At 38.8% G+C, this 23,954-nt stretch overlaps 1 protein-coding gene across 1 annotated transcript in view; it reads left to right on the forward strand.

Annotated features, from left to right (window-relative positions):
- RNF32 (ring finger protein 32) overlaps positions 1 to 22,199 on the forward strand; it is a 31,191-nt gene extending 8,992 nt beyond the window's left edge. The window contains 7 exon segments of the mRNA XM_020584253.2: positions 14,902 to 15,103; positions 15,106 to 15,168; positions 19,410 to 19,557; positions 21,698 to 21,733; positions 21,735 to 21,818; positions 22,027 to 22,071; positions 22,073 to 22,199. Of these exon segments, the coding sequence (XP_020439842.2) occupies positions 14,902 to 15,103; positions 15,106 to 15,168; positions 19,410 to 19,557; positions 21,698 to 21,733; positions 21,735 to 21,818; positions 22,027 to 22,071; positions 22,073 to 22,199 (705 nt within the window).
- The last annotated feature ends 1,755 nt before the right edge of the window (positions 22,200 to 23,954 follow it).

The raw sequence follows: 23,954 nt of genomic DNA on the forward strand, positions 1-23,954 counted from the left end.
AGAGGCTTGAAAACTGCTAAGGCTGAAATTTTAGAGAAATGTTGGCCCAACAAAATTCTGCTCTTTCTCAGGGCTGGGAGGATGAATACATTTCTTTCCCTATTCCCTCCTCCCCCCATCTTTTACATTTTAAATAAAAACTACCTTTTACAGCTGCTTGGTGAAGATGCTACTGCTCCCTCCATGACTCAGATCAGGATTTGGAAACATGGCACAGCAGTTGCCATAGCATCAATATTCTGTTGTTCTTGTGAAAATGTCCACAAATTCAGCCAAGTTATGAGTTTCTGCACATCTACCCACACAGACTGAGCGGAAATTTTGACTGTAGAGCAAATAATAAGTAGCAAAGCTGGACCCACTGAAACCTATTGGGGCAGCTGGAGTGTGTGTACCTTGTCCTCCTGAATCACAGCTCCATCCCCTGGCAGGGCTTGGTGTGCCTTTCTGTCTGCGTGCAGCTACCAGGCCCACCAGCAATGAAAGCTGTATGCTTTCTCTTACTTGTGCCTTTTATTGCCTCTGTCTGCTATCCCCTCTCTCTTCAGTCATGGTTAGAAAGGTACACTGCAAGTTATCCCAGTGGAATGAGAATGAGGCAGAAAAGTTTAAGGATGATTGGATAAAGAAGTTCAATTACAAAATTCACAGTGGAAGCTGGGCCACATAATGAAGAACAACCAACAGCAGCAGATTGTCCAGTGCATCCATGGCTTTTGTCTTTGCCAGTGTGTCAAGCAGCCAGCATGTTTCTAGGTGCAACTTTACAATCACCTTCCCAACAAAATTGAAGTCTCACCTCCTCCCACAGGACGGCATTATGAAAATTAAGGCTGGAAAAAACCAGCCTTATGGAATTCCTCCATAACTTTGTTTCAGCACCTTAGTAGTTTTGGACCATTAGATGATCATCTACATGAAGCCATTTCATTCCATGTACCAAGAGGCCAACAGGCTGGGAACCCATCACAGCTGGAAATGTGCAGAAAATGAGAATGCCATCTTTAAGAAACTCTCTCACTTACAGCAGGAGTTGAAAGACAGGCAGTGCATGAGGAAAGTTTAAAATGTGGTCATAAAATTAAAAAACATAATCCTCTAGTGTTGGAGTCTGGTCAGTTTTGGCCACAACCTGTATGGTGCTGAAGAGATTACTCTGAACTTTGAAAAGATTACTCTGAACTTTGCACTGCTGAACTCTGACTGTCTGGCCCTTACTTTCTGAAAACCCAGATTGCCTGAGATCACAGATTTGATTTATGAAAGGGCTGAGAATCCAGAACTGCTGGAGTTGGCCACAGATCGGCTTTCTCTACAAGTGTAAAGTATTCTGAAATGTAAGAGGTTTAAGGCATCTCAAATTAATAAAATTGATCACTTTTACCTTGCATTTCACCATTTTTTCTGTCCTCATGCATTAAATAGCAAAAACACTTTTAAACAGTTATTAACCAAAGGATTAATAAACCACCCTCTTACGGTAGCGCTATAGAAAGATACTTGAGGAAGTTGATAATCATGCATTCAATGCTGGACAGAATGGTGTGCAGCAAATAACTCAGTGGTATACACTGAGCAATTCAGATAAAAAGAAACATTTCATAAAGCTCCTATTCAGCAATCTCTTTTGTATATGTTAAAGGCACAGACATCTCAGAGAAAAAAGTAGCTATGCAATCATGTAATTTAATATCCCTGTCAGGATGATGATGAACAATTGAAAAAATAACTGGAACTAGGATTGCCTATGTATTTTCTGTTCACTCTATACTTGACTTTACAACCTTAATACTCTTGTAACAAAGCATATGATATACTGACTTACCAAAATCCATTTTTCCAATATGAGCATTTCCATGTCAGGGATTTGTAAACACTATTTTTTTTGTATTGAAGTCCTACTAATATTTAGAAAAGTCAGGAACTTTAAAAAGTCACAGAAGATTACATTCAAAAATATTAGTTTATTATACATTTCTAGTAAGTTTTAATACTGAACCTGCCTTTCAAAAACACATGCAAATACTATCATTTATCATGCAAAGGTGTAAGACCATGACCAGTGACCCATTTTGGAGGGTATGGGGGTAGAGGCCAGGGATCTGAAAATATCCACTTTAAAATGTCTCCCTTCTTTAACTTGGATCAATTAAAGAAATGGTTTGCCATTAAACTATGGCTCTCCCACACACCATTTAAATACACACTTGACTCCCATTGAAATGGTCAGTTCAACTTAAATTAGATTGAACTGTGCATAAACAAAAGGCTACTGGAGAGCACAAAACTCCCATAGCACCCTCTGCTGATAAAGAGGGAATGGGATTAACATTCATATGGAGCAATTCCACAGAACAGGCAAAGTAACAGAGGAAAGTGAAAATGGGTTTTCATTGCGGTTCAGAATTTAAGCTGCTGCTTTATAAAGGGACCCTTTCAAGACATTACACTCAAAGGCCCAATCCTGCAGTCCTTACTCTGGCAAAATTCCAGCTGAAGTCAATGGGAATATTGCCTGTGTAAGGACTATTCAAAATTAGTCAAACTGTCTGAATATCATTCAATCAGCTCTAATCACTGCATTGAGAATAAAGGCCGTAATTTTAGCAGGTTTTGTCACTTTAAATTCTTCAACAAATACTTGCATTATTCTCTGTAAATCATCTTGCCAAGCAGTATTTGTCAAATAATTGGACAATTTTTTTCCATCAACCATTGAATAAATTATGAATAACAAGCACTGATTTAACCATGTGACTCCCATCAGTCAATTCTTAAGTTTCCTATGAAGGGCTTAACTGGAGGTTTTATTGGTGGCTTAAACATTAGAGAAAATCTCATTCAACAAGAACTACTCAGCAACCTTTCCATCAGTATCGACAACGCTAAAACTGAATGGCAATTTACTTTTTTAATTGTATGGACTACCATAAATGTAGCATGTTTTTGAGAGGATGTCTGATTTTACTCATTCTTCCAAATCCAAAGTATAATTTTAGAAAAAAAATATGCAAAACTCTACTTAGGAGAGATGATATATGTAAAGAGATTTAATAATATTTGTCAAATCAACAGATATACTTGGAATAAATATTTATTTTCTCTCAGGCACATAAGCCTCACACAGGCACAATAGCTACATCACATTAGCAACAGCATTTGTGTCCCCTATTCAACAAATATTATGCTGGTTCTTTCACCTCTTAGACAAATTCTAATTAGAAATATGAGGGTCTTTAGGAAATTTTACTCTCTGTTAATAAAAAATTAAACTAGAAAATAAATATGCATTTAAACAGGCATTTCATAGGCACTTAAAATAAAAAAATGAATCTCTATTTAAAAAATAGGGAGAAAAATTAATTTAAAATGAGAAATACCAGGGCATCAGCATGCACCAATAGCCCAGCAACCAGTATCTAAAATATTAAGTGACTTCTGGTTTAGAAGAAGAAACAGCTCCTTTAAAAGGTCCATTATTGTGCAATACAGTGCTAGGAGAAAAAAACTTGGGTTTATCTGAGCTTGTATGGCAGCTATAGTCACTGTGACTTGAAACAAATAATTCTGAATATTAATGATGTCATCTGAAACTGTTCTTCAGCAACATCTGTCCCTCAGAATGGCACAAACCCTGTCACGATGATCACACACAAGGCAGGGATGGCCAAGCACAGGCACAGCCAGGGCCCAAGGGATCCCTCTCCTCCTCTCCTCTCTGGAATGAGCACATGGGCTCCTTCAATGACTTTCCACTCAGGCCAAAACACACAAAAACCAATAAGAATCTGAGGAGACAAGGGCAAATGAGAACATGAGCAAAGAAGATGGTCATGAGAGTTTATAAAGTGATGGTGACTGGTAAAACAAATGAAAACCTCACAGTGAAAAATGAATTCTAGAAGGTGTTACTATTCCATGCAGTGGCTTGCCCTACAGAAGCAGCGGGGATTCCCTCTCTCTCTCCCTCATGTGGATGTAACTATCTGCACAGGTTTTTGTCTCATTAACTCTCATTAACTTTGTGTTTCCCTCTCATTAATTCACCTTTTATTTCAGGTAGTATCAGGAAGTGCAATTAGCTGCATCAAGCACATTTTCACTGCACAAATTATTTAGCTGGTAACTGTGTTTATAATTAAGTGGTTTAACACCACTTTATTACATATTTTCAGTTGCTCACAACCTTGCCAAACTTGAGCTGTTTTCCACGCCAGGTTTCTGTCTTGGGAAGAAACATTTCTGGAAGATTTCTGTAAAAACCTTCCATGTGAATGGAAAAACTGTTTTGCCTACATTCAAGACATTTGCGCCTTTCTCAGATATTATTGGTGCAGTAATTGCAGAAAAAGAGATAAAATTGGGGCATGTCCTTCTACATGTGCACAAGGGAGTCTTGTCAGAGTTGGCAGATTTAAAGCTTCTGTCTTTGGCATGTTCCATCTTCCCAGAGCTCTGAAAATGAAACCACTTTAACCATATTTTACCCCCAGCAGTTGACCAGCCTCTATTGTTGTCCTGGTAGTCTACACAGAATGCTTTCTGCACCAGTGTAGGAAAACACAGGCACCAGGATCAGAAAAATTGTGGCTTTTACACAGCCCGAGATCTGTGGATCCACAGCTGGGCGGTACAGCCTGGGCAGTTCAACCACATCACCAAGCCTGCCTTGAGCTCAGTGTGGGCCATCCACAAAGCATTAACTTGGTTTTCCACAAAGATCTTGTAGGTCCCAGTAAGCTGTATGATGCAGAGAGTTAGAGGCAGAAGGCAGGTTCCCCACCTTGAAGCTGATTTGGGCAGATGGCAGAGGAGCAGAAACACCTTGACAGCTGTATGGACTTTTAAACTGCCTCCTGCACTCTCAGTGCTCCCCTTTTGCTCTGTGGAGCCTAGGTAGAATAGTTTAAAAAAGCCCTCCCTGATGCCAATGGAACATAGAACTGGAACTGGGAAAAGGTAGAAGAAAGGGCTAGACAGGAGCAGACTGGGATATGACAGAAGAAATCTGCATCCTACAGCAAAAATTAGACATCAACTTCGCATTGACTGTAAAAACTGATCCTAAGCAGCACTCAAAGAAGCCCACATCTCTAAAGACACACCCTCTAGCCTTTGCACAGCCTTGCTTTCACAATTATGCCAGTCTTGTGCTCTAGGTCTCTGCTACAATTGCCCTGGTTTTCATATTAAAAACATATTGGGGCAAGTTCTCTGCTGGTGTAAACTGGCAAAGTGCCACGGATTCTCATGGAACTGTGCCAATTTTCATCAGCTGCAAATCTGGACCATTCTTGCTAATTTACTTGTAAAGAAGCTCCCCACATGCCTCTAATCATTTCTATTTTCCCCCTTGACCCTTCCTGTGTTTGAGGTTGGGGTTTTATCCTAGAAACATGGTGAGAAAACGCTTTATTTTGTTTCATCAGCAAATAGGGATGTCATTAGTCACCACTTCTAGCCTCTCCTCCAAAATCAGATTCACAATAGGGTGCAGCACAAAAAGGCCTGTGACACCTCCATGGTCTGGGAAGGTGCAGGAAGCGACACACACAAGGCAGCTCAGGGAGTAAGACGTGGTGTGTAAGAAAAAGAGGTGGCCCGTGCTCTGTCTCTGTGGTCGTTTAAACACACCTACAATGATCCTTGGACATCCCACTGACCGATTTATTTTTCTGAGAAATTCTTTTGCTTTCTATCACCAACTTAGTTTTCCCCCTCATTGGCTTTATTTGTCTCACTTTAACTATTAAGTTTTTATTTTTATGCTGAGCTGTGCTACTAGCTTCTCTAGAAAAACTTTGTCCAGTATTTTTTGTGGAACTCATGTCTTTTTTGATAAAACTATATATGTACCTGTAAATTTCTCCATTAAATTCTTAATCTTTGAAATATACTATAAGGCTGGAGCAGCAAGATATACTGTTGCAACAATCAGGGTTATTTTTCCTTAGAATTATACTCCATCCAGACTCTTTGTAGATTTGGGTCTTTTATCCTTAAGGAATTTATCAGTTAAGTGTCCTGACACCAAAAGAAGTTCACCATTGTAATTCCTGGAAGCATTCTCAGAACCACTTACCACAACACAGTTTTGTATGAAGCTGGCTACCTCCAGTTTTCCTCTATTGTATCACATTTTCCTGATTAATTACCTAACTTTTAATAGGAATTCAGTTAGCAATTCTTTAGCTCCTTCAGATTCCTTGGACGAATGCCACATGTTCTGACTTTCACTGTCATTTAATTCCGTGGGTTGTTGCAAACCCTGTATATACATCACTGCTTTTGGCAGCACTTGCTCTTTGTAAATAGCAAATACTAAAGCAAGTGGTTCCTTACGATCTGCTCTGCTGAAGTTCTAAGCCACCAAAACACTTTGTTTCTGCATAAGCTCTTTGTCTTCTCAGTTTGTTCCCTCTGTGACTTGGTGACTCCTTATGTATTTTCAGCACATTATCACTATAAACCTTCTTCAAATTTCCTCTAAATATTTGAGATTGGTTACACTTGTATTACAAGGAAATGGCTTTGAAATAATAATAAACCCCTATTTTTTAAAAATACACACCAATGTTGTCATCTACCTCTACTCACATTCTCCTTAAAACCCCGTCAGAGAAGAAAACAGTCTTTGCTTTGTGCTCTTTACTGTCACTCATAACCTGTTCAAGGTAGTACTGAGCCCATATTTTCCCTCTTGATCCTATGCACTCTTCACTTTTCTTGTCTAAAAAAAACCTATGGGATTTATAGAACAGCCTGCCACTTCCACATCCCAATCTCTTTCTTACACAGTATAGAGAAATGAATTATTGCACCTCATTGATTTTTTAACTTAGCACCATATTTCACATGTGATAAATTATACCTACATTATCCTGATGCCAGACATTAAGCCCTACTCAGAGTTTCCTTTAAGCTCCTTATATCAGTATTTGCAAGTTTTATTATTTTACTGAAATGTTCCTCTTTAGAGGTGTCTTTTCCCCTTGCTGCACCACAGATGCAGTTGTTTATTGTGCCTTCTGGTTTTGGGTGTATATTGCAAAGATGAGAGGTCTGAGCAGTTAAGAAATGGAACATTTTCATCTGCAAATACAAGGAGAAAAGCAAAATTATAGGAAAAAATCCCTTTCTTGTGAAGACTGTTTTTTGCTGCATACACTTTCGTTCTATGAGGAAATGTGTAACACTAAGCAAGAATAAGAAATACTTTTGCTTTGTATAAGTTGATGAAACAAAGAACAGAATACAGTATTTTTCAAGTACATTAATTTTTTTTAAGTTGAAAATTTGTATAATGCACGGGATAATGCATTTATATAATGCAAAAAAGACAGGAAAATATTATAGGCCTAGTCAAATATCTCAAGAGTGGTCTGACAAACCCAATCTATTCAGATTAGCAACAGAAATTGAGGGATGACTTGATGACATCGTTAATGTATCTTTTCAAGGAGAAAATAATACCAGTTAATAAAGAGCTCTTCAGCCTAGCTGAGAGAGGCATAAAAAGAGCAAATGGTTAGAAGCTGATGCCAGACAAATTCAAATGAGACATAATAAAGAGTAACAGTCATGATGATTAATCACTTGAAAAAACAACCTCCCCCAAGTTATGAAATTTTTAGATGAAAACTTGATGGCTTTCTGAAATATCTGATTTAAACAAATGGTGTAAGTTCTAAACTGCATAAAATTCCTTGCACGATCTTAGAAGGTCGAAGTGGGTGATCAAACTGTGCCTCAAACCAGAAAGTTTTAACATGTGGCAACGTCAGAATCACACAACCATTCATAACTATTCATAAAAAAAACCTGCTGGTTTTCTATAACTGCCTTTTTTGAATTCTCTTAAAATGCTGAGTTTGTGAAACCCTTTTCTAACCCTCAGTCTTGTTACACAAAAGGTTAATTTCCCTTCAGACATATCAGGTAAAAAGCAGGTGAAAGTTGTATTTAAAAAAACACTCCTGTTTCAAATAGCATTTAACATAAAGAGAGAGAGGGAGAAGAGGGGGAAAAAAGACACGAACACCAGCTCTGGAAGTATTAAAAGCATGCTCTGAAAACCTCTGTGATGACAGTTTGAAGAAAGCAGCTTTTATGTGCTACTGAACCCATCTCTACAATGTCTTTTAAATGCAGCTGTTTACCTAGAAAATATCAGCAAGGGCCAGAATCTGGACTAGATGAGGCACCTTTTGATTGCAGACAGTGAACTGAGTCTTTAACTAATAAATTGTTCCACACCTTTGTCTGAAACAAGAAAAGCAAAGGTCTTCATTTTCTCACAAGAATGCACAAGCCCCCTCAAAAGCAGTATGGTTTTCTACATCTAAGTCTCAGTATTTGTTGACTTAAAGAGTTTGTATGAATGACAATGCACATCACTGGTTTGTTACTTCTGTCATCTGTGCTACTGAGTGTACCTTGGCTCAGATCAAAGTTGAAAGCTTCTTAAAAGATACACAAACCACAATGTGACAAATAGCATGCTTTGTTTGACACAGCAAACAAGAAATTACTTTCATCAACCCAGGGAAAGAATCCTGTGTTTTCAGTGCTAATTCTGAAGGCAGCAGTGATGGAACCAGAGCTTTACTTCATCCCCAAGGAATGAGGACCTCTCCAAAGACAAACAGAAAAGGAAGAAACAATATGAGAGCATTAAATGCTGGCAATGGTATGAATTCAAGGCTTGCACTCTACAGTACCCATTTTCAGAAAACTCACCCTTTACACAATTAAACGGATTTCCCACAAAGCAAAAAATGTCTCCATTAAGCAAATATTAATCTGACCGGAAATTACAGATTAGAACATACACAGCACTTCACAAATAGATCCAAAACTAAACATTCCTATGTCTACCACATTACACAGCCTCGTACCACACATGGTTAATGCACAGGCATCAGAAATACTGCAAACAAAATGTTTTGGTTTTTTTACAGCAACATTATCTAAACAAATGCCACTGCATTCTCATAAAATATTTGAAAGTTTTCACAAATATAAAGCACTTCAGATCAATAAATCCTTACTCTATGGGCACTATTGGAGTAACAAGATTTTCACTAAGACATATGCTCAATAAAAATCAATGGTTATATGTGAAATCACATTTTGGTTGGAATCTAATTTGATCCAATAATGTATATATACAAATTTCCCTTTAAATTAAGCTTTTTCTCCCTGAGCAGGAAGTAATATTTACTTAACAGAACAGAGTTTTAATTCAACTACGAACAAGCGACAGCCTTTTCACTGACTTGTAAGGGCTTTAAATGAGACCTAATAACATCTGTACTACCCTTACAAACTAAAATTGCTCAGCTTTCCTACTGAGTCAGAAGCACATGCCTGAAAATTAACAGAAATTCACAGAAAATGCAAACAGTAGGCAAATAGCATAACAATGACAAATCCACAGTATGCCTTCGTACAAACAAATATGTATTTCATATATGTGAACAAAGAGCAAATGAGGTAAAACATTTTCAAACTCCTGAGAAGAAAGGGCAGACACTGTATTTTTGTAATTAAGAATGTCTGACTCAGTTCTCTTAAAACAGCCTTTAACAGGGCAACTACAAAGCTCTGTGACACGGTGTTCCTTGCTGAGTCAAAGGCAGGGCTCACATGTGCAGATTTGCCAAAACCTGCCCTCCTCAGCCAAAAGAAGTGTTTCAAGCTGGAATTCCTCTTTAATGCGTTCAGACTCAGCTCTCATTGTTTATGACAGCAGTGCACTTGGTTCTCAGAAGAAATAGTGGCTTGTAGATTTCCAGTATCATAAATGTCCTGATTTCCAGTGGGAGAAAAAAATCTCTATGTTTACACATGCAAATGTTTACCCATCCTACTCAATGTCTACACCCTGGAACCTGTTTGGAGGCAGTGATACAGCCCAGCATCCCTGGAACAATCCTACCTCACAACCCTTTCAGGGATAAGCTTAGGGCAGGCAGAGCCCTCACCATGCTCACAGCTCACCACACAGGCTTTACTTATTGTGTCAATACACATTTTTATAACACATTCCTTTAGAAACCACCATTCAGTTTGAACCAACCTGCACAACAGTGCTACCTTCCTTTCACTTATATATGCATTTTTTTATTGCACTTTTTTAACACAAGTGTAAAAACACGTTACAGGCAGCAAGTTTCATGATGTGAAGACAGAATATCAGTGAAACTCATTACAGTTGCTACACTGTTTGTTTCAAACCTTTGCCCTAGCATTGCTCTTTCTGTATCAAATTCATTCAGCCCACAGAGTTCAATAGCTCTTCCTGAAAAGTTACTCTCCTCCCATTGATGACAGCAGGCCACTTGCCTCTGCTAGGTAGCAATACCATGCCCAGTTGCAGCTCTACAAGAAGAAAATAGATTGGTTCTTTGGCTGGTGCAATTCGCTCTAGAAGAGCAGAAGCTGTTGAATCTGTGTCTTACTCCTCCAAAAAGGTTTTAAAATTTACTGCACCACACAGTACCTCAACTGAGTGCAGCTAACCTTTGGCTTAAATCCTCATTTTTCCTAAGTCTTCTTAAAAAGGACTCTGTAAAAGGCAATCATTCTAGACAGATCCGAGAATTCAGCACTATTTAAACATACAATTAACATTTAAAAATTATGCACATGGATAAAACCAGGTATCATTAGTCACTTATTAGTCACCTTCAAAACAGGCAGCGTGTTCATTATGTTAATGTCCTTGGAGTGTTTAAAGCAACCTTTTGCATTTGAAGTGGAGGCTCGTGGTAAAAGGTGGCACTTAATAAGAAATGGCAATTACCAAGGCATGTTACTCTTCAGAAGACTGCAGTATGAATTTTAATTTCTTCCTGGCCATGTATCAGCTAAGGCTAACACAGGCCTTTTCGTTTAGAAGCAGTTGGAAGTACAGTAAAAGTGAAAACCAAAATAAGAGACGACACTAATCTTCTCTGAGTTTCAATTAAGGCCCAGCACCTCTGGATTAAAGGCTTATTTTAAGGAAAAGCCTTAATTAAGCATACATGTGTCTAGGATCACCTTAATGAGGTATGACAAATAGAAGAGATGGCAAACATTTGAAAAGAAGCTTATTAGCTGCTTTAGGAAATTCAGTCATAAATTCTAAAAAAAATGTAATGCAATACTGAAAAGACATAAGAATGATGAATCCTGTTCAAGCATAAAACTGAAACCAAAACAGGTACAAGAGAGATTATTTTCAGTATCTTTATATTCAAATTTATACATATTCATGATTTTTCTACACATCAGTGGGTTGGGTTTTGAAAATATAACAGCATTTACACTTTCATTTAAATTTTAGACAGCAGAAAATCAACTTTTCTACTTTATTTCCTAATTAAAATTTATTACTAAGTACCCTTAAAAGTTTATATTTTAAAATATCCCTTCATCATATTACTGAGTCAGGTTGGGGGTCAGGCTAACTTGCAAGTTCACTTTAAAAACCGCTATTTTATCTTTTTATTCCTGCCTTCGGAAACAATCAGTGATTTAATGTCATTTTAAAGATAGCCACTTCAGCTGCTTTTTACATCTTCCCTACCGTACAGAGAGGTATTCTCATTTGCAGATTTGACTTTAAAGTAATTACTTGTAATTACAGAGAAGTGCATCCAGTGGATTAATCACTCCATTTATATGCTACTCAAAAGATTACTCTCAGGACAACCTCACTGCTTTTGCTCAGAAAATGTCACTTCCACAGGAAAACAAAGCTCTCCAGTCAGCAGCAGCTGAGAAGGACTCTGACAAGTATTTAAACCCAAAAAATTAAAGAAATGGTACACCTGGATTTGAGGCACCATCTGTGCCTGTCCTACTCATGAAAAATAAGGCCCACCAAGTGAGAACCAGGAAAATGGCCAGAGGAAGCCTGCACTCGTATTAGAAGGTTTTTCACACAATTCTGGATCTGAAAGAAACACATCAGTGCTAATCAAAGGCGTGGGCAGTGCTTCTGGCTCAGGAAGCTGCACTTCAAAATGCGGGAAGTCCCTGAAGAGCTGGTGCTGTACTGTCATAGGTTAGCGTTCTTACCATCTCCCTGAGCCATTTTCTTTCTTGCCTTGAACAAAAATGGGACACTAGGTGACAAAGATCATTGTTTGATCCATATGGATACCGTTCATCTGTTGTCTTTATAAAGATTTCTTTTCTTTCAGTGGTGACTATTATAGAGTTGCCAAAGACACAGGTCACCAAAATGGCAGTGAGGAAGCTGGTGAAGGCTCTGGAGCACAAGTCCTGTGGGAAGCAGCTGAGGGAGCTGGGGATGAAGAGCCTGGAGAAAACAAGGCTCAGGGGGGACCTTATTGTTCTCCACAAGTACCTGAAAGGAGTTTGTAGCCGGGTGAGGGTCAGTCCCTTCTTCCAGGTAAGAAGCAATAAAGACGAGAGGAAATGGCCTTGAGTTGGGTCAAGGGAGGTGTAGATTGAATATGAGGAGAAACTTCTTTGCTGAAACGGTTGTCAAGCACTGGAACAGGCTGCCCAGGGAAGTGGTGGAAAAACCACCCCTAGAAGTGTTTAAAAAAATGTTTAGATGTGACACTTAGAGACACAGTTTAGTGGTGGATTGGCAGTGCTGGGTTAATGGCTGGACTTTTTCAAACCTAAACAATTCTATAAATCTATAATAATCACAGGGCCTGCCTCTCATCTTACCACCTGACAGGTTAAAAATACACATTAAAAATTGAAAAACACAGCAAAAAAAGTCTTCAAATCCAAATGTATGTGGAGGGTCAAAATTAATGCTCACTAAGCCGCACAGTACCACACAGACATGGGGCTAAAGGGCAAAACAGTGCCTAGGGACAGTGGGATACAGGAAGTGTGCAGCTTCAGTGGTAGGAAAAATCAGAAAGGAACCATTCCCAGGGGCTTCCCTATGGGCAGTGACTGGGATCAAGCCAGGAGAGGCTCCATTCCACCCTCTGAGGAGAAGGGAGCAACACCTTCCACTGCCACCCTTCCCTCAGAGCCTGTGCTGTGGGGCTGGAGCTGTGCGGGGAAAAAGGACAAGAGGTTGAAAATAATCATCATGGTTGGAAAAGACCTGTAAGACCAGTGAGTCCAACTATTAACCCAGCACTGCCAGGTCCACCACAAAGCCATGTCCCCAAGTGCCACATCCACAGTTTCTTTGCAGCACAGACACAGACCCTCTGGTCATCCCATCTTGAGCTGTGACTGGCGAAGCGCAGGGCTGGCTGTGGTAGCAGAGGAACAACCACACACTGAAAAGTTCAGATCTGGGTCCCAAGTATGGGAAGGACATGGACCTGCAGGAGTGAGTCCAGAGGAGGCCACAGAGATGATGAGGTGGCTGGAGCACCTCTGCTATGGAGACAGGCTGAGACTTGGAGCTGTTCAGCCTAGAGAAGGGAAGGCTCCAGGGAGACCTTATAGCACCATCAAGTGCCTTAAGGGACAGCTGGAGAGGGACAATTTACAGGGGAATGGAGTGATAGGACAAGGAGAAATGGCTTCAAGCTGAAAAAGGATAGATTTAGTTAAGATATTAGGAAGAAATTATTTACTGAGAGGGTGGTGAGGCCCTGGCACAGGTTATCCAGAGAAGCTGTGGATGTCCCATCCCTGGAAGTGTTCAATGACAGGCTGGATGGGGCTCTGAGCAACCTGGTCTAGTTGAAGGTCCCCAGACATGGCAGGGCCGTAGAACAAGGTGATCTTTAAGGCCCCTTCCAAACGAAACCGTGTTGTGACTGTGAAGCAGCACAGCCCTGTATGCAATGGCTCCTGTTTTTCACAGCTGAGGGGTCTCACTCCATCCCCTGCAGCCTCCACTCTGGTACCAATCACGTCCTCCTGCTGTGCCAGTGAGGATGTTGGGACCACAGTGGAACAGCTTCAGCCCCAAAGGGGCTGCCAACATCATCCCTGCTCTGTGTATCACAGGCTTCCCTGTCTACAGCAAACTAATCTTGCAGAACAGTTCTGTGGGGTTTATTGCTACAGCCACATCTTTTCCTCAGTTCAGCCTGAAATTTGTGATTCTTGCCATTTGTTTTGAATCCATTCCCTGTATATTGCAGGCAGCCTACTGAGGGTGAAATGAGGTCAACAGGAGAGAAACAAACTTGGTGATTTATGGATCCAAAGTTAACTTCTGTGCCTGGAACAGATGTTAAGCTCTTTCCCATGGGATCCCAAGGAGAAAACAACAGGAATTGTAGGTTCCTTGTCTGCTATTGATGAGGCTGCTTCTCCTGAGAAATATTATTCAAGTTCTTTTTATATCTCTGTTTGTAAAGGAACACTATTCTTGTCAAATCAGCTAAAGATTATCAATGGGACATCACGATTTTACATGGTACTATTTTCCATCTCTTAAAATAAAGGATAAGCGTGGGGAGAAACAGAGGAACAGGTAGATAAGCCCATTCCCTGTATAAAAATAATACATTCTTGTTTATATTCAGTGTTCTGGAAGGCAGAATTAGCCTTTGGGATTGTTTTTAATTATATGAAATTAAAATGTGTTCAGGCATGCCAAACTTTTATAGCTCATAATGAGTTTATTGAATATAATAATTATGGGCTCAGTAATTAAAACTCTAAAATTACTGCTATTTTATTTAATATATATAAATAATATAAATGATAAATCAAAGATTTCATTTGACTTTCTGTAAGTTAAAACTAGGATGTGTCAGAAACATCAATCCTAAATTTCATATTACAGTAATTGCATGTTAGGCTTCAACTACTGGACTTGTATGTGTACAAAAGCATTTAACAATTCAAAAAAGTGCAGAGTTTCTTTTAATTTACTACAATATGGATGGTTTAAAATCATTTATAACAATAATTATTCAAGATTGGTTGGGTTTTTTTGCTTTTTAGGGCTGCTCCTCCAAACAAGGGACGAGAGCAGTTTCTGCAGTTGCTCTACAGGATCATACAATAAACAGTCATCAGCTTCAGGATCCTTTATTAACAGATTCTTCTAAGTAAAGGACAAGGAATACCAAGAACTTTTTACAAATCCCATGAATAAAAGAAATAGTCAGAATAAGAGTAGCTACTGGACTAAGAAAAAAGAGCACCAAAGCAAGGAAGATGCAGAAAAGGAGTATCTTCTTGACCCCAGTTCTCCACAGCTAACATTAGGTAAACCATTCTGATTTGTAATTTTTGTTTTTATTTAAAATAAACTAAAATGTGGAAGCTAAGCTTTCTGTCCAGTAAGATGATTTATTGCTAAACAGCAAAATATCTTGTTTTAAAATTTGTCAAAATTCAGCAGTTTAAGCCAGTAGGTAAAAAACAGAATTGCCATCAGTAGCTTAAATGCATCTTTTCATACCTGAAATGCATTTAAAATATTATTCTTGTGACAATGAAGGCAAAAAGGTGAAAATAGTGCATCTTGATGAAGACAAATTCTTCATTAGAAGCAAGAAGTACTTTTAATGTCTATTGACTGTCATAACTTTTTTTACATTTTATTCTCAAGAAAACATCAGTGACTTTGATACTATATTTAGCTGGGGGAAGGTTCTAGCATTAAGATTTTTTTTAAGTCTATTTGAAACAGTTTGGTTTATTCCTTCTTCTGTAAAAAGACATTTACTAATGCTGCATGAAATGCAGTCTTCGTTAATATATACCCAGCTTTGCTCAAAGTTAAAAAGGTTTGTTTTTGCAATGGTCCTGGGGCTACACCAGGGAAGAATTAACACCTGTAGCTAAATACCTTTTTCAAATTTAGAAGCAAACATGCAGCAAGATAAAAGTCACAGATGTGAGGGCTTGGAATGATGCCTGGTAGGAAAACTCACTTTCAAATAGTGTTATAAAAATATAGTTGTGGAGCAGCGACAGATACTGCTTAGAAAAACAAAGCCAGGGAGCATCTGAACAGGCCAGGAGACCAAATGTGCTTCCTGCCTCTCAGTTTCAGCCCTGTATTTCCCTTTTCTAAAGATTTCAACAGTATTTTTGCCATGAATGTCTTCTTGTGTCCATCCTTTCTGTTGCCTTGATTAGGCACTACTTAAAGAACCTTCTGGCTCCAGAATTTGCAGGTTTGAGCATAACGAGCCTTCATCATCGTTAATAACTCTTTTATTTATTCTTTTTCATAGAAACGCCCTTAGGCCTCCCTGAAGATCAGGTTGCCTTTGCCACAGGAACCAGTAGTCACAGTAGTCCCAGCTCCAGAGGGAACCCATTAAACCAGGGACACTCCATCCCAGCAGCTCTGCCTTTGGAATCAGCTCAAGGTTCAGAGGGAAACTTCAGATAACGAACAACAAGTGAGCGTAACCAGTGATAGGACAAAGGTAATAAGATGAGGCAATTAGCACTTTATTTACATGTTTATAGTTCTAAAGATGGGAGGGCTTTTTCTTTAGTTCATTTTGAAGAGAGGATAGCAGGGGGAAAAACAGAAGAGAGGTATTGGGGTTAACAGGAACATCAATAATGAGTGATTATGGAAGCTGAATGCTGAGGTGAAAAAATGCAGCCCAAGTGTGAGCATGTTTTCTGCTATTATTAGAAAGACCAAGAATTTTCTCTTTAAATCACAGCATTGACTGAATTGTCCCACATGAATATTTGTGCAAGTGATTCAAAAGACTGTGCTGAAATATTTTTTGAAACTTCAATGGTTCCTGGGATTTACCTTATAGAATTTTCACCAATATTCTCATATTATTTCAAAATGCATGTGTCAAACTTTCTCTTCCTTAATAAGGGTGCACAGTTTAAATATTAAAACTGCAAAACAATTTAAAAATGTAGTTTAATGCAACATTTTCTCCTTGAGTTTATGGGTAATCAAACAAAGTTTCATAGGTCTCCTATCATTCATTCTTTTCAATAGGGGCTTGATTCCTAAAATCCAGCACTAATAATTTAAAGGCATGTAAACACTTCTATAAGGTTCATTTTAGGATAAATAACTTGGTTGTAAATGGGTGTGTCAGTAAATGGGTTGGGCTTTTAAATTCGATGCATAAGGATGAAAATTCTTGGATGTCTTGAGCTGTGATAAATGTAGGTTTTCACTGCTTGTATTTTTTCAAAGTGCTGCTTTGAGAATATCTCCATAGAGCTTTTTGCTTTGGCCAACATCCCTCCTTTTGTGTCCTCCTGCCAGTTTTCCTTCAGAAACTCTGTTGTATAAAAGCTTTCCTTCTAAACACCTGTATAACCTGTCTCTCACAAGTGTCCCATCTGGTTTGTATTATTTAGAAGTTCAATTTTGCTGCCAATCTCTTCTTGTTTGGCAGTTTAAATAATCCATTTGTGAAAGCTTTAAATAAGCATTTTCTCTTACCCCGGGGGTATACAGAAGGCTTTCCACAAAGCCATCCCATTTTCTTCCTTAAAACAGCCTCTGACCACACTGCTTGGAAAGAAACCAAGATTAGGCATTTTTTAGGTTGTGATACTCTTTCATGCTGTCATTGCTTTGCTTTCTTGTTCACTCCCCCTATACCCAGATTTTCTCATCACAGAGGCCATCCCTCGATATATTGGGCTATCAAAATGGGATAACAAAAGGGGGGGGTCGATGTGAAACAAACCACATGTAGGGAAATCATTCCCCACGTTGTTCCAAAAGCATAAACTGACCCAGCTTGAAACCTCAAAGCCATCCTGTTGTTCTAAAATATGGATTCAGATTGATTTATGTTTGAAGGATGTCATGACCTCACAAGGAAGTAGGCTAGGCATATAGTTCAACTAAAGGGAAGACAGTATTCCTGATAGATCCTTTAGTACCTCTCAAAAGTTCTTTTAAAAGATCAAAGGCAGTTTGTGCAAATTTTAGATGATTAACGATATACATCTGTAGATGGATGAGCTCAGGAGGAGAATTTTTGCCTCAAAAATTAACAAATCCTGCCCTAGAATAATGAGATACTTGAGCAAGGGGATCACCAAAACCCCATGATTTGCTAGGATTCCTTTTTTTCCTCATGAGAAATGAGTTTGGATGCACAAGCTGCCTGATGGGGGTTTTGAAAGCTTACACAGAACAAATATGTGCTGCATAGTAATGTGAGATTTATGCAAAGATTCTGGTATGAATGAAAGAGTTTACCCTTTCCTTCCCATCTAGGACTGGAACTCTCATCTAGGGGGCATCAGCTTGCATTGTAATTATTGTATTGTATTTTTGTCCCTCTTCCTTTCTTGTTTTGTCAAACACCATTAAGGCCTCACTATGAACTCGAGTTATTAGCTTATTACACAAACCCAGGATATTTTTCCACGGATTTTGGTCAATCCAGAAAAGCAGCTTCTTCTGATCTTCAAAGATGACAAAGATCTATCCCCTGCTGTACCTATTAGCATAAGTTTTTTACTGCTGAGATACTGACACTGGACTTTATCTGCCACTTGTGGGGGCAGGTAGTAATACTCTAAGTATTTTCACTGATTCCTTCTTTAAGAAAGCAGATTTCACATGTCCGTGCAGCAAGGCACCTCACAGTCATTACTGGAGTTGGACAAGCTCAGCTGTAACAGTGACACTATCACTGGTCTCTTGGGACCATCTCTTTGTCTCTTCATGTTCTTTATTTCTCTTTCTTATGTCACAGCCTCATCAAACTTCAGTATTTTGCAGCAGCAGCCACGGTTTTTTATTATACCACTTGATTAATTTTTATTTTTAAGAATGCATAAATGCAATGCTGAGGAAAACTTCACAATTCTGAGATTTTATTTATGCTGATAATTTGAAATTATGTTGTTGTTACATTCTTTAGGTAATCCCATTTTAAGGGCTCTGAAAAGGCATCAAAATAAATTCAAATTACTCAGCAAATAAAAATGTACATTAAAAAAATCCTGTATAAATCCTGTATGTAAAGAGGTTCTGATAATTACTGAATAGCTAATCCATTAATGGTTTGGGTTGAAAGGGACCTTAAAGATCATCCAGTTCCAACTCCCTGCCATGGGCAGGGACACCTACCACTATCCCAGGCTGCTCCAAGCCCTGTCCAACCTGGCCTTGAACACTTCCAGGGATGGGGCATCCACAGCTTCTCTGGGCAGCCTGTGCCAGGGCCTCACAACCTTCACAGGGAAGAATTTTTCCCAATATGTAATTCAAACCTACCCTCTTCCAGTCTGAAGCCATTCCCCCTTGTCCTGTCTCTCCATGCCCTTGTCAGAAGCCCCTTTCCAGCTCTCTTGTAGCCCCTTTAGGTACTTAATCATAAGAAATATATTGCCTGATGGTTTTTTGTCCAATGATAGATGTATATGAAGTATTTGTATAAAGTATTCCTAAGCAAGTGCATTATCAATGAATTTCATATGAAGAAAATCCATTGTCTGTAAAGGCCAATGGGTTTTATTCAGTGATTTGTTGTTATTGTCCACAGCTCAGAAATCAGTAGTTGAGCATCCTTCCTTGACACTTCCTGCTGAAGAACGGGTCAAAAAAAAGCAGAGATACACACAGCATGGAGAATCCATACAGCCTTGTGCAATATTCAGGGAAGAATTTGCAATTCAAGCTATGGTACATAGGTAACTGAATAATTGTGTGGACTACACAATTGTATTTGCTTATTTTATTTTCCTGAGGTGCTGCTGAAAGTCATCAGCTGGAGGAAGAAATAAAGGAAAGATTCTACTTTCAGACACTATTTAGATTTTAGTAAGTGGACCAACTCAGTGGCCAACTCTGGTATCATTTTGAACATGACATGGTAGAGGAAGATTGGTAGTATTTGTAGTATCACTTCTGAAGTTATGACAGTAGAGAAGCCTTTTTATCTGTTCTTGCAAAGCAGGTGTAGGCTATTTTCTGCTTCAAATAAACTCATGTTAGATATATTTCTGGCCTTCATTCATCAGGTAAACATTTGCTGTTTGTACAATTCAAGATATTTTTTGTCTTCTCACAAGTTTTGTTAATTGCAGTTTAGTACAACAGTTATTTCTATTTGGAAAATGAAGTAGGTGTACACCCAATGCCAGTCAGTCACTTCCTCAGGTTATCTGACGAAATGCCTCGATTTTACCTTGATGGCTTTGCTCAGTGCATGTGTGTAGCATGGGCATAAATACATCCTGCTTTATTACATTCTCTCATCTATCACCTTGAAAATATTAAGCAAAAAAAAGACAAGTGACTGATGGAAGCGAGAGCTGCTTCAGAGAGGTGATGATGGTAATTAGAAGATTATCCCAACTGCTAGGAAGTTTCTCTCCACAGTGCATTTTAGGGTAGTTTTGCTGCCTGTTCTCCCTTTAAATTTTTTTAGAAGACTTTTCCCAACCAAGTCTCTGTTGTGAATCAAAGTCTTTGAATAACCTTAGATGCAGGGCTTTTGCTTCTTTTTACATCAACATTAGCTGGAGGTGAACAACTGTCCACAGACAGGTAGGATATCTCTGGAAAGATCTGCCAATTTCTGGCTACCCTGAAAGTCTGAAGCTTGACAAGAGAGAGCAAAAGACAGCACTCATTAAAAAGGTTACTTTAGATTTGGCACAAAAAGGCAAATGCCTCTGGAATTCTTTTTGTCCTCGGTGTTTCGTTAGCTTTCCTCCCTCAAGGGAAAAAGCCACTGTATCTGAAAGCTTTCCCTCCAGCTGGCTGCTGGCCATTAATCCTCTTGTGTTTGCCAGCTCAAGAGTTCTCACTGCTTGTTCTGGGTTTCACTCCTTTCCCAGTTTTCCCTTCCTCTGAGAGCCAACTGCTTTTTTTGTCCAACTCTGTATCTTTTGTCAGGATGGAAATCATCAGCATTTGGTGGGAATTTAGGTCAGATAAAGGTGAAGTTTTCTTGAAGCCTATCAACATACTTTCTCTTTTGTTTTATTGTATGCGAGAAACGCTGCATTTGATGGGTATCACTTCTTGAAATGCCATGTCTCTGTTGGGAAAGGGGAGAAAAATTAATCAGATTTCATTTTAAATGCTTGTTTTACAGTCTTTTCCTCCAGTCAGTAGCAGTTGCCATTTCTTGCTTTCTGCCACCCCATGTGTTAACACAAAATTCACAGATTCAGAAACTAATTTTATTTCCACTCGAAAGATTGCAGTAATCACCAAAGGAAACTGATGACCTTTCAGGCAGTCAGAATTTTTCTTGTCAGCATTTTTTTCCTTTTCAGCTGTTAGAATGCTTTAAAGTCAGGTTTGGTTCTTGGGGTTGTTTTTTTCCTTTGAAAAAACAGGTGCTGCATTCATGTTCCCATGTAGTCCATTAAGTGAGTACATTTTTATATAACTATTCAAGCACATAATACATGAGTCTTTTAATTAAACTACCTAAGTGAATATCTTAATGAATTAAATGTAATCATCCTGAAAAGTAATTTTGATTCCAGATTTTTATGGTAAGAAATATAATTTAAAGCTATTTTATGATGAAGCACTTTATTCTTTTTTATAACCTTTTTTAAAAGCATATGGGAAAACACAGTTTGTAACTGAGCTCTACATGGGTATACTAACCTGGAATAATTTAATCCATGAAGTTTCATGTGAATATGTGGAGATTTACAAAATTCTCTTAATGCTTTAATTTTAAAAGTATGGATCTTGTGGAGTATTCATGGATTGAAGAATTAAGTGTTTTTACATTCTGTAATCGAGCCTGTTTCATCTGTACCGAGATGAAATATATTGTAAGTAATTTTAATTCTTTTTTTGGTCATATCTGAAAACCTTTGAAAAATTTACAGGTAAAAAGTTGTCCTATGTGTAGAAAAGAGCACTATCAGACCAGAGTAATACATGATAGGGCATGCTTGGTTAAAATGAACGAATTAGGTAAGCCTTACTTCTGCTACAGGTGCGTCACTAGACAATATTTGTTCCTTAATAATGTTCCAAATGCATTAGACTTTTAGTAAGAAACTAGACAAAATGAATGCACTACAAAAGTTAGAGTTTAAAAAAATGCATTAAATTAATGTTTCATGTAAATAATTAAATTATATAAATTAGAGTTTCCTCTTCTTGAGCAGAATTGTGTCTTAGAGAATTCAAGCTTCCTGGAGGGGATACATTGTTAGAAGAGATTATAAAGAGAGACCCAGTGCCTCCTAAGGATAGAAAATTAAGAAAGCAACTATTTGACAAAAAGTTATGTTGTATTTGCTTCCTTGGTCTGTTTCCTTGGTGTGATTCAGCTTTCTTAAACCAGAATTCCTGAATATCAGCTCCCTCCCTTTTCATTTATTCCTTCTAATTCATATGAAACAGGCAGCACTGGAGTCACTCAGTTGTTTTGTCAGTCTGTTCATTCCATCCTCTTTAGAATCTAAAAGTAAGGAAAATAATTAAAATATTTAATTTTACGACCTGCATTTTGCCTAGCCCAACAATACTGGACTTCTTGTGAGGCTCTGTATCCTTTTTTTTTTTTTTTTTTTTTGATAAATCAAAGTGATCTATTTTCCTATAAAATTAAATGAAGGGGGTACGGTAAGGGGAGAAATAAATAAATCCATAAACAATCGTAACTCCTTTTGTTGTTGTTCTCTCACTGAACTGGGTACTTCCACTCCACGGCTTTGCCCCTCTCTAACTTCTGCTCAGATGCAAATCGGACTGTAATAAATTAGGGTGACCCCATACAAATAAAGCAGAGTCAAGCATTCTGCAGTGACCCCACTTTGCCTTCCAGCACACAGCTGCTGCTGCAGAGTCCTGGGCAAGCCTCAGGCTCTCCTTTGCCAGCTTCCAGTCTTCCCTCACTTTAGTCACAGCCAGCTCAGATCAGCTTTTCAGGAACAAAAACTGCTCAGCAATAACTAAACCGTCCCTCAGGGAGTGAGAGGAGACAAGGTCCAGCCCAGGGTCACCAAGAGCCTGGTTCAGAGAGCAGAGCCACATCACCAGCTGTGTCAGTGCTGCTGGTATGTGCAGCCAGGAATATCCTCTCACCCAAGCTGCAAGCTAAAACAGTGCTAAGTTTAGACCAATACTTAAATCGTTTGGTTTGGGTTTTTTAAATAATCACTTTGGTTAAACAGAAGAGTGCTTGCAGAAAAAGGCTTGTTACTGTCTGACATCATTTCTCACACGTACACAGCTGTATCCTATTGGAGAGCTTTGGAGGCATGAACCCACTCTTGCCCTATTCTGCACTTCTGTATGATAGTGACACTGTACCCTACACGTAACCTGGCAGACTGGTGACACAAAACTGGTACTGCTGTACAATGGCAGGATGGGGAGGAAATCCTGTTCTCAGCTGCAACACTCAGACAGATTGCTGGTTGCTTTGCTGCCTTTGGAACCAATGCAAAATCCTTCCCTGTAGCAGAGAAAAAGAATATGAAGGTGACTGAAGAACACTGATGTTACACTCAAAAGTGCTCAAGCCCTTAAGTTTGGAATAAATTAATCTGTTGGCAGATTGTGACTGTCCTCAAGAAGCATGACTGGAACAGACAACAGCAATACTTAGATTTTTCTCCTGTTTGAAAGTCTGGGGAGGCAGATGGGTGCTTCTTTCCCAAGAAGGCTGTCAGTTTCCCATGGGCCCAAGATACCATGCTACGCTATGAAACAAGGTCTCAGCAACAGGAGGTTGAAGAAGGCTCCTAAATATGCTAAAAGCTGCAGCTGAATGTCATTGGTTAAAATTTCTCTCACTGAACTTCAGATGGCTACAGCTGCAAATCACCAAGCTACTTCCCCTGGGCCAGCTCTAGGGCCTCTGTCTTTGGTGCCTGGCTGCCTACATTTCATCCCATAGTTACAAAAGCTATGGGAAGGTCTTCCTTCAACACAGCACCCACATCGAGGCCTCAGTAGTAGGAATTCATTCTCACATGTAACACTTCAGGATTTCACAGGGAACAATATGGGCACCACTTTTCCACCTTCCATTAAGAATAAATTTATAAAGTCTTCTCATAACAATTAGCTGGGTTTGAATCAATTCAGTACAAGTAATGAC

The sequence above is a fragment of the Corvus cornix genome, chromosome 2 (assembly GCF_000738735.6).
Source record: "Corvus cornix cornix isolate S_Up_H32 chromosome 2, ASM73873v5, whole genome shotgun sequence".
Taxonomy (NCBI): Eukaryota; Metazoa; Chordata; class Aves; order Passeriformes; family Corvidae; genus Corvus; species Corvus cornix.